Genomic DNA, 10,562 nt, shown 5'->3' on the forward strand with positions numbered 1-10,562 from the left:
TTAATTGTGGTGCCTTCTCTTCGGAGCATGGGCTCCAGTTGTGCAGACTCAGTAGCTGTGCTCTGTTGGCTTAGTTTTCCCTTGGTTATGTGGGATCTTCCTGGATCAGGGATCGAACCCCTGTCCTGTGCATCCACAGGCGGATTCTTAACCACTAGACCACCAGGCAAGTCCCATAAGTTCTGTGTCTTGAGGGTATTCAGTCTTGTAGATTGCAAACAGCAAGGGCATCTGGTCAGGGTGCTCTCCCCATGACAAGGAAATGGTCTCTCCTTCAAACTACTAACACCTACTGCTCTTTGAAGCATAAGGGGCTGGAAGAAACATCTTTAGATGTTGTAAACAGTGACAGCTTCCTGCCTGAGCTGTCAATCTTCTTGTTTCTCTAAGCACTGCTTGGAGAATTCATAATACAATTCATAATACTATGAATTGACCAAGGTGCTACTCAGCTTTGATTCCTAGTTATCCAACTCATTAAGAAGTATCTTCAGCTCAACTGCAGACATGTTGGTGTTATCAGAATATACGTTTCCCTTACATTGTGGACCATGGCATCTTATACTTTCTCTCTATGAAGATCAGAAACTGGAACACAGTTCCTTTCCATGTAATGAATACAATGCTTTCTAGATTATCTTTCTTGACCAGATTACCTGTTCCCACTGCAGTTAAGATGATCCATTACCCTGTCCCCTACCCCATGTCCTTTCTCCCCCTCTCCCCTGGACACCTCTAGTAATCTCTATATACTCCTCCTCGGAATTGCCTCTGATAGAACACCTATCCTATTAAACGCATATGTCTCTGGAGAGTTAAATTTAATGTGCATTTTTGGGTGTTTGAAAATGCAAACTTTTGGTACAAACACACGTAACTTGACTATAAATTGAACCAATTTATTTAAACCCTCAGAAATCAAACACCACCAGACAGAATGTGATTAGTGACCAGCAGAGATGAGATAGGAAAGGGAGTGTGAGTGTGAAGAGAGAAGGATCATGTTAATCAGGAACCAGAGAAATCATCTTCACGTTGATCTTGGTTCCTTGGAAATGAGGATGTGTCTGGTCTCCATGATTATTTCTGTAGGTAAATAAAACAGGACCAAAAGTTTAGTTGATAAAGAAAGCTGAGCACTGAAGAATTGATGCTTTGAACTGTGGTGTTGGAGAAGACTCTTGAGAGTCCCTTGGACTACCAGGAGTTCCAACCAGCCCACCCTAAATGAAATCAGTCCTGAATATTCATTGGAAAGATTAATGCTGAAGCTGAAACTCCAATACTTTGGCCACCTGCTGCGAAGAAGTGACTCACTGGAAAAGACCCTGATTCTGGGAAAGATTGAAGGCAGGAGGAGAGGGGGACGATAGAGGATGAGATGGCTGGTTGACATCACCGACTCGATGGACATGAGTTTGGGTAACCTCCAGGAGATGGTGATGGACAGGGAAGCCTGGAGTGCTGCAGTTCATGGACATTCTGTGTCCGCAAAGAGTTGGACACAACCAAGTGACTGAACTGAACTGAACTGAACTGAAAAGTTTAGTAGTCTCCTGTGTGATGGCTGATGTGGTGAACCTCAGGCAGTAGGTGGTCCAGGGTACTGAAGCTGGTAGGTGATCCAATGTCAGAATACTGGTGGAACTCACTACTCCACATCTCTGATGTAGATGGGGGTCCATGTGGAATTTTCCCCAGGATGTACATATGGGGTGACCTTTTATCTATATGATCCATTATAAGAGTAATGGTTTCAGAATGCACATTCAGGTTCTGTGATTAGAGTGCATTCCTCTAACTGTACAAGTTTCATCTTTAGGGTCTTCAAGAAATAGTTTTTTAAAATGTTTAATTCATATTGAAGTATAGTTGATTAACTAAGTTGCATTAGTTTCATGTGTGGTTAGTTTATACATACATACACCTGTTCTTTTTCAGAATCTTTTCTCATGTAGGTTTTTAAAGAGTATTGCATATAGTTCTCTGTGCTATACTTTAGGACTTTTTGGTCTATCTATCTTGTATATTGTAGCTTGCACCTTCTAACTCCAAATACTTATTCCATCTTTTCTCCAGCCTTTCTCCCTTGGCAACCACAAATCTGTTATTTAGGTCTGTGACCCTGTTTCTGTTTTCTAAATAAGTTCCTCCATGTCATATTTTGGGTTTCCCTGACAACTCAGTTGGTAGAGAATATGCCTGCAATGCAGGTGACCTCAGTTTGATTCCTTGGTCAGGAACATACCCTGGAGAAGGGATAGGCTACCCAATCCAGAATTCCTGGACTCCCCTTGTGGCTCAGCTAGTAAAGAATCTGCCTGCAATGCGGGAGACCTAAGTTTGATCCCTGGGTTGGGGAGATGCCCTGGAGAAGGGAAAAGCTACCCACTCCAGTATTCTGGTCTGGAGAATTCCATGGACTACAGTCCATGTGGTCACAGGGAGTCAGACATGACTGAGAGATTTTCACATGTCATATTTTAGATTCCATGTATGTGTCATATCATGCGATATGTGTCTTTCCTTTTCTGACTTCACTCAGTTTGATCATCTCTAGGTCCATCCATGTGGCTGAAAATGCCATTAATTCTTGTTTATGACTGACTAACCTTCCATTGAATATATGTACCACATCTTTCTTATCATATTTGGCTGGAAGCTAGTGTTTGTCTTTGCTTTTTTCATTTCATTTCTTTCTCAACAGAAAATTAAAAGCCACACTTTATCCTAGATGTGTGTCATTTTCTGAGGCTGTCTTAGTTTAGAAAGTTTAAAGATTTCATTTTAAGAAAAGCATCTTGTGAAGGGGGGAGGGGTAGAACTCAAATGCATGTCTCAGACAGTGTGACTGGAAGACCTCTACCGATTCTGTCAGAATTACATGAGATTGGACACTTTTCTTGTAGTCAATGTGAGCACCCTTTAATCCCGTTTCTCTTAGAGGAGGGATATATGTGGACAACCACGAGGTCAGGACTGAGGAGAAAGCTAGTTAAGTTTCCGCCAACTCGTGGTCATTCCTTCTTCTCCCTGATGACCCTGCTCTGCACAATTCCTGCAGGATAAGGCTTTCTCATCAAAGCTGCTCAGGATGAATCAACCAACCAAGTGGCAATTTAATATAGCTTGAGAGAAGAGAAATTACCCACTGTGACAAAGATATTTCTCTAGTGATCAGATGTAAGTTGTGGAGTCAAAAATCATTGTTATCTACAAAATTTGGCAGATATGAAATCACCATGTGTCCTTATTTATTTATTTAATGGAACAGTATTAGTAAGAGACTATTTTCACTTACATTGATGTTTGTTCGGAACTTGTTGCCCAGAGTGAGGGTGGCCTTCTGGGGAAAAATCAAATGGATAGGAAAGAAAGATCCACCAATTAGTACCATTCCACAGGAGTTCCAAGACTGTTTTGTTTTGTTTCAAGTACCAGATTATATGAAATAATATTTATGGAGAAATAGATATCAAATAAATTGATTTGTTTCCTGAGAGTATATTTGCATATAAGGTGAATGATATACTTAGGAAAAAATAGAATTCCATTACCATTTTCGATGAAATTCACAACATTTTCCTCGTCAATTCCTTTCTCTTTTGTCAGCTGCCTGAATTTCTCCAAGGCTTCTTCTTCAACATTCAATTTAACTGAAAAACACCACATAGAAGGCAGAATTTTGCCCCTCAGAACCCATTCTGAGTGCCGAACAAGAAGTGGAGTGTCCAAGTCAGATCTTCACTTGATATAAATTAATTCTCAAACAGTTACCATTTCGTGACTCAGATGTCTGCTGCCTGTCTGAAGAACTAATCCCCATCCAACTCTGTAACTAGAGCCACACCCCAGCATCAGCAGGAGGACCCCAAAGACTCGCAGGAATTCCATGGATCTGGGGGCTTCATCCATCACAGTATGGAACTGACCTGCTTGCTGACCAACTTCTGAGTATCTGTACCTGCCACTCAGGTCTTGTTCTGACCCAAATAAAAAGCAAGCAGAGTTCACCCCTGATAGACACGCACTAACCTTATCACACATGAAAATGGGAGATGATTTGTCCTTTAATTAACCCACTATTCTGCTCAGAATCTTTCCTTAACCAGACATATGTTGTTCCAATGGTGTACACTTCTCTCAGTGCTTCTGTGTAGGTATTTGGGCTTATGTCAGTGTTCATAATAGCAGAACATTTGAAAAATTGCACAGGAGAAAGATTAAAAATAAAAGTTTCTGTTCCAAGTCTTAGAGTCAATTGAGAAACTGGTATAAACTCAACAAATGAGAGTCATTTCCTTATAGCCATATCTTGAAATTAATTAAAATGTTAAAAAAAAAACTAGAAACCAACACAATAATTTTCCTTCAATGAAAAATTTAAACAAAAAACTATTTCCAGTAAAGCTCATTTGTTATTTTTGAATTCAGCAAATGGGAATTATTTAGAAATATCTGATGATATGATCTCCTCAAACCGTATGAGCTCCTCTTTCTTGGTAGATTTTGTTCCAGGGTCCTTATCTCCATGAACAAAAAGATCTAGGTTCTGTGGGCTGCATAATAGACATCATCACCACTTAACGATTTTATGGATAACAGCACTGACAATGGAAGAGCTACATGACAATGCCAGTGTGAAGAGGAGCACGTCACGCATACCGAATAGTCCGGTCAATTCTGTCCTCTTGCCGTCTTCATCCACGTTGATGTTATGTGCTACCAGATGCGTTTTCGACCCAGAGATAACTTTAAATTCATTTTGACCCTCATCTGTGAGAGAGAGAACAGGCATATATATGACTCCACCTTAATCTATTTTCAGTTAGATTCTTCATGGCAAATTGGGAGTAATAGCGATAGTACGTCCTATACTGATGTGTGTCTCACTCCGTAGGTTGGCTGAATCCTACAGCTTCTATGTCAGCAAGGAGGGTAGGGGCAGTCGAGACTTTTCCTTATTCACACCTTCTCATAAACTAACCTGTCACTCTTGGTCCTCGGGATTTTTTTTTTTTTTTTTTTAAACAGGAGTATCTTATCAAATCCAAGATCCGAAATTATTTGTGTCTCTGTTATTCCAGCCAGGAGCTGACTTTTCTTTAGGGCCAAAGTCAACTTACCATTTCAGAGAGTAGCATTGACAGGTATACACTACTCTGTGTAATACAGACAGCTAGCGGGAAGCTGCCGGATAGCACAGGGAGCTCAACTTGATGCTCTGTGATGACCTTGAGGAGTGGGATGGGGAAGGGAAGGGAGGCTCAAGGCGGAAGAGATATATGTACACATATACCCGATTGATGTACAGCAGAAAGTAACATAGCATTGTAAAGCAACTATCCTCCAATTAAAAGCAAATTTTTATTTATTTTATTTATTTATTTTATTTATTTCAATTGGAGGCTACTTACTTAACAATACTGTAGTGGTTTCGCCGTACATTGACATGAATCAGCCATGGGTGTCCATGTAATACATCCTGAGCCCCCCCCCCACCTCCCTCCCCATCCCATCCCTCTGGGTATCGTCCCAGCACACCAGACCTGAGCACCCTCTCTCATGCAATGAACCTGGACTGGCGGTCTGTTTAAAAGTAAATTAAAAAAAAAAAAAAAAGAAATTTGGCACCATTTGAGATGTTTTATAGAGCTGCTACTTAAATAATTAATATGCAATTAAAATTACAATTATCACATTTTAAAAATAGTTAATGAAAGAAAAAAAATGTGTTCTGGAGTGCCTAGACTGTGCCAGACAACTTTAGGAACACTTCACATTAGTTATTGTGCTTCGTCTGCCCCTCAATTTGGGGTATGACATGTCTGTTGGTGTGAAGACAGTGCACCTTCTGGGAAGTGCGGGCAGTGAGCTCCATCCCCACCTGGACCCCTGCCCCTCCTCTCTGCCCCGCCCGTCCACTCTGCCCCATGCGTCTGGACAAGAAGCAGCTCTGACCTACTGCGTGTCACCTCTACACCGTCTACTTCCATTCTGTCTCTCCTGGCTTCCATCACACCTAATAGTAATCACTAAGAAAGACAGGAGGTAAAACCACCCATCTGCGTACCTGAAACATGCCCACACCATCGTTCAGTGTCTGAAACACTGAAAATTATTAGTGTGATGGAGAAGGAGAAAAAATAGTGGCCAAAGCAGCCTCAGAGTCTCACAGCCCCTAGATGTTACATGCAATGTGCCCAAGCCTACCATGAGTCTAGAGCCTGGGGTCATGTTGGGACAACTGAAGTCAGATTATGCAGGTCCTGAGATGATCAGCGACCACCTGTGGCTCACCATGACTTCAGCAAGATGGGCATTGCAGCATCACTGGATTGTCTGTGACGTTAATAAAGGCGATGGGACAGTGAGAGAAAACCTATCTTATTAAACCTATCTGATCTTATCCTATCAAGGCCACTACTCATGCTAGGCTTGATGTGGGCACTCCTCACAGTCCCCAAAATGAACTTGGGGGGTAGCACATGCTGGTCCCCAAGAGACCTTATAAGAAGGGGTTATAATCTATCTCTTCCTTCTTCAGTCACACTGTAAAAACTGCAGCTAAAAAGGATTGCAAAACTGGAGAAAAGTAAAGACAGCAGAAGCACTGAGATTTAGCCAAAGGAAAAAATAATATCAGAATAAGAAAATGACAGCATAATTTAAAAGTTGTCAAATATTAAAAGCCATCCAGGAAATTTTTCAGGCATAAATGTCACTGATTTGTGTTCATCATATAAGCATTGTGCCAGAGATTCATTTAGGCATGGGGTGGTCATCCCATGCTGGTACATTTACATTATAGTCAGATATGTGCCCCTTAGGACATTTAAAATTAGGAAGGTAGTTTAGGGCCATTATAAAGAACTTAAAAATTTTAGCCAGCATCCCTAGGACTTTGACCAACAGCTTCCTTTATGGTTGAACTCAAGATGATTTCCTTGGGTTCAAGTTCATCCTCTGTACCTTGGATGGATTAAGACATTTAAAACTGTTTGAGAAAAGTGACTGACACTGATGTGCAGACTCAAGATAGACCCCTTGAGACATCAACTCCTAAGGCTGTTGTAGACTGTCTGAGAACCGTGTGAAATACAGGTCTAAACATGTTATTCTCGGGGGCTAACACTCCTGATTGGGAGGGGACTTCCAAGTCATGTGTTTGAATCATTGTCTCATGACAAAGTGAAGTGCTTGGGTATCCTAAGGACTGGAGCCTGCTCACCCCTTTAATTGTTAGTAGGAGTAGAATTCAGGTGTACGGGGTTACTGAAGGAAGTTGTGCCAAGATTTCTACCCAAAGGTACTCTGACCAGTGAAGTAGTCACACTTACATTCAACAGCAAAAGTGCCATCATCTTGCTTTGTTCCCGTGACATGTATGTTCTTCCATTTTCCATTCCGCCTTAAAAACAAAATATATACAAGGTGGTTGAAGTAACAAAAAAAGTAGACGCATGCTTAGAATTTTCTTCGTTTTATCCCCACTGGGTAATCTTGTCACCCAAGTTGTAAGAGAGGAGACAATAAGCAGATCCGTCATTAACCTGCGGCTCAGTGGGTAGACAGCTAACGTTGAGGAAAAGGAGACTTTGTGCAGAGATGGAGAAACTGTGTATCTGTGCAGTGGAGTTCACAAAAAAGATGTGCGCCTGTCAAAAGACATTGAACTATGCCCTCCACAAAAGAAAAAATTAGTTGCTCAGTCACATCTGATGCTTTGCAATCCCATGGACCATAGCCCACCAGGCTCCTCTGTCCATGGGATTCTCCAGGCAAGAATACCGGAGTGGGTTGCCATTTCCTTCTCCAGAGGATCTCCCTGACCCAAGGATCAAACTCAGTTCTCTTGCATTGCAGGCAAATTCTTTACCATCTCAGCCGCCAGGGAAGCCCTATGCCTTCTACAAAGATGTACATAGTAATTGCTCATTATTATAGGAGGCGCGAGTGGTAAAGAACCCATTTGCCAATGCAGGAGACATAAGACATACAGGTTCAATCCATGGATTGGCAAGATGCCCTGGAGGAGGGCATGGCAATACACTCCAGTATTCTTGCCTGGAGAATCCCCATGGACAGAGGGCCTGGTGGTCTACAGGCCATAGGTTTGCAAACAGTCAGACTCTACTGAAAGGACTTAGCAAGCCACATGCTCACTTCAATAAAGTTGATTTCAGAAAGATTAGCCATATGAAAATTCAAAAGTGTGTTTGTGTGTGTGTGTGACAGTTGCTCAGTTGTGTCTGATTTTTTACATATGCATTTTCCTTCTTGGTTATTTTTACTTACTTGACATAAAAGTAGAAGTCTACGGTGCCTTTTTCATCATCAAACACGAGTTTACGGAAGTAAGTCCTGAATGGTCCATTCTCCTGGATTTTCTCTGGGTTAGTGGATCCAATGTACACTGTTCTCCATTGTCCTGAAAGCTGAAAGCAAAATTCCCCTTAGAAAGTGTAGTCCTTATCTTTTTATTTCATCCAGCATCATCAGTCATGTGTTTCCCACCCCCAGTGCAAGTCAGCACAAATTATCTACCTTAACTGGACAAAGCAGGATTTATGAAATAATGCAAAACTGAGTCAGAGTAAAAGAGGGAATTGAGGCATTTCTGAGATCGCTTGAGGCCCCATGTCAAATACAACAATCTCAAAATCAGCAGCTGTTTGGCTGATCCTCTTTTTCTGTTACAAGACTAGTAAAAATGCATGAGGGTCAATTAACACACAGTAGAGGTGCTACAGAGACCAAACGGAGCAGGTCTAGATTCAGTTAACGGAGCAGTATTGAGTCGAAGGGAGACGGATCAGCTCGTGGGTCCACGTATCAAAACTACAAAACGGACACACACCCACACACCCACACACCTAAGGCCTCCTCCCAGATCAGACCGTCCCTGGTACCTCTGAAAGGCTTTGTTCAGCTTCCTCCTCTTGTGCAGCGCAAACCACAGCAAGGAGAAGGGTCAGGAAGAGGACCTTCATCTTGTCTCTCACGGTCCTTCGTCTGTCGAGACTGAATACGTCCCAGTGGTTGGAGAGGATGGTAATTCTGCCACTTTTTATAGGATCATCATGTTGCTGTGACGTGTCACAAACCAATGGTTGTTCCCCCTAAGCCCAAGGTTACACAGAAGTCATCTTCAGCATCCTGCTTGGCAGGGATCAGCTGCCATATCATTTTGTTATCTTTATCATGAGGGTTGTTTTAATAGCTTAAGAGGATCTGGACATGTGACATCTAGAATGACTGAGATATCACAATACACTCTGATGTTTCAAGACCAGGAATATTTATTTGCCTTTGTATCCTGAGGTAAAGCTGGGATAAGCTGTCCAAGGTACATATCTCCAGCTCCTGTATTGTTTCCTTAACATTTAGGAGATAGTCTAAAATTTATTTTCGAAAGTTAAGTTGAGTGAGTGATTTAACAAAGTTAAAAATATTTCTGAAGAGACCTTTGGAAAACCTCCTGTTTCTCTGAGAGGGGGAACACGTCAGCACAAAGTGTTTACAACCTCTTCCTGCCCCACAGCACGCTCTGTCCTCCTTATAGCTAAGAGGGAGTTCCATCCAAATGCCCCTTACCCTCGTGTCTGAAAAAGGCATGTCGGCGATTCTGTCCATCTCTCCCCTTCAAGACATCCTTTATCCGTCTAATATGTGATATATCATTTACTCATTGCCTCAATTGTTTCTAAGGAAGCAACCAAGCAGGATTGTATTTCTTTAAACTTGTAGAATTTAAAAGAAAAAAGGAAATTTCCTAACTCTATACATCTATTTACTATCAAGGTCACTCAAACAGCCTAAGAATCTCTACTTTGCTTTTTTTTTTTTTTTTTCTCAACCAGGGATCTTAGTTCCCCAACCAGGGGTGAAATCATATCTCATGTAGTGGATGTGTTCAGTCTTAACCCTTGGACCACCAGGGTCATCCTGATTCAGATCATTTTAACAGAAGTATGATCCCAGCTCACACCTCTTATCCACCCATCATCACCCTTCCGTCTCTCCTTAGGCACATCCAACATTCTCAGGTTTTCCTTTCAGATTCTTACCAACACGTGTCACCTGGGAGTGTGTTCTCAGACCAACCCATTTCAGGAAGACCTTTCTAACTGCCAATCAAGAGGGGATTAAACACAATTTCTCCAAGAGTTTATTACAACAGATTTAAGCAATCCCGTATGTTTGTAACTAAAGGAATTCATAGAACCTTTAATCCAAAGTCCCCTTCATAAATATTGACCAAAAATGTACATAACAAATTGATAAATAAAGAAGAATCACCTTACTCAAACAATAATCTTGTAATCCCCAACAAATAATGATAAACCATGTTTGGTACATCTTCCTGATGTCTCCTCCAATCCTCCAGCTTTCTGGAACTACAAAGCCTCTCTTTCCCTGTTTATTCATTTTGTCTTACTTTCCTTTTTCTCTGTGATCACTGTTTTTATGTCTTAGATTATGCAACTCCTATCTAAACAACACAAGGAAACTTGTGACCTTCGTCAGCAAGAGCACACAGGTTCCCTCATGGACTCCTG

General features: G+C 41.5%; 1 protein-coding gene across 1 annotated transcript; it reads right to left on the reverse strand.

Moving 5' to 3' along the window:
* Window positions 1-878: 878 nt before the first annotated feature.
* Window positions 879-9,618, reverse strand: LOC110124516 (odorant-binding protein-like). Its single transcript, XM_070463771.1, has 8 exons — window positions 9,598-9,618; window positions 8,913-9,122; window positions 8,299-8,438; window positions 7,341-7,411; window positions 4,666-4,776; window positions 3,558-3,656; window positions 3,302-3,346; window positions 879-1,086 (listed from the first exon to the last, which is right to left on the reverse strand). Coding segments are annotated over exons 1-8 (699 nt in total). The 3' UTR covers window positions 879-1,084.
* Between the last annotated feature and the right edge of the window lie 944 nt (window positions 9,619-10,562).

Source organism: Odocoileus virginianus, unplaced genomic scaffold (assembly GCF_023699985.2).
Source record: "Odocoileus virginianus isolate 20LAN1187 ecotype Illinois unplaced genomic scaffold, Ovbor_1.2 Unplaced_Contig_6, whole genome shotgun sequence".
Taxonomy (NCBI): Eukaryota; Metazoa; Chordata; class Mammalia; order Artiodactyla; family Cervidae; genus Odocoileus; species Odocoileus virginianus.

What these genes read in the sequence shown, in the direction of transcription:
- LOC110124516 (XM_070463771.1), bottom strand. Translation starts at nt 9,618, where the DNA reads ATGCCTTTTTCAGACACGAGG. An exon ending in CTGAACAAAGCCTTTCAGAG is followed by an intron (nt 8,439 to 8,912) that starts GTACCAGGGACG and finishes TTTTGCTTTCAG; the next exon opens with CTTTCAGGACAATGGAGAAC. An exon ending in TGTGAATTTCATCGAAAATG is followed by an intron (nt 3,347 to 3,557) that starts GTAATGGAATTC and finishes ATTTTTCCCCAG; the next exon opens with AAGGCCACCCTCACTCTGGG.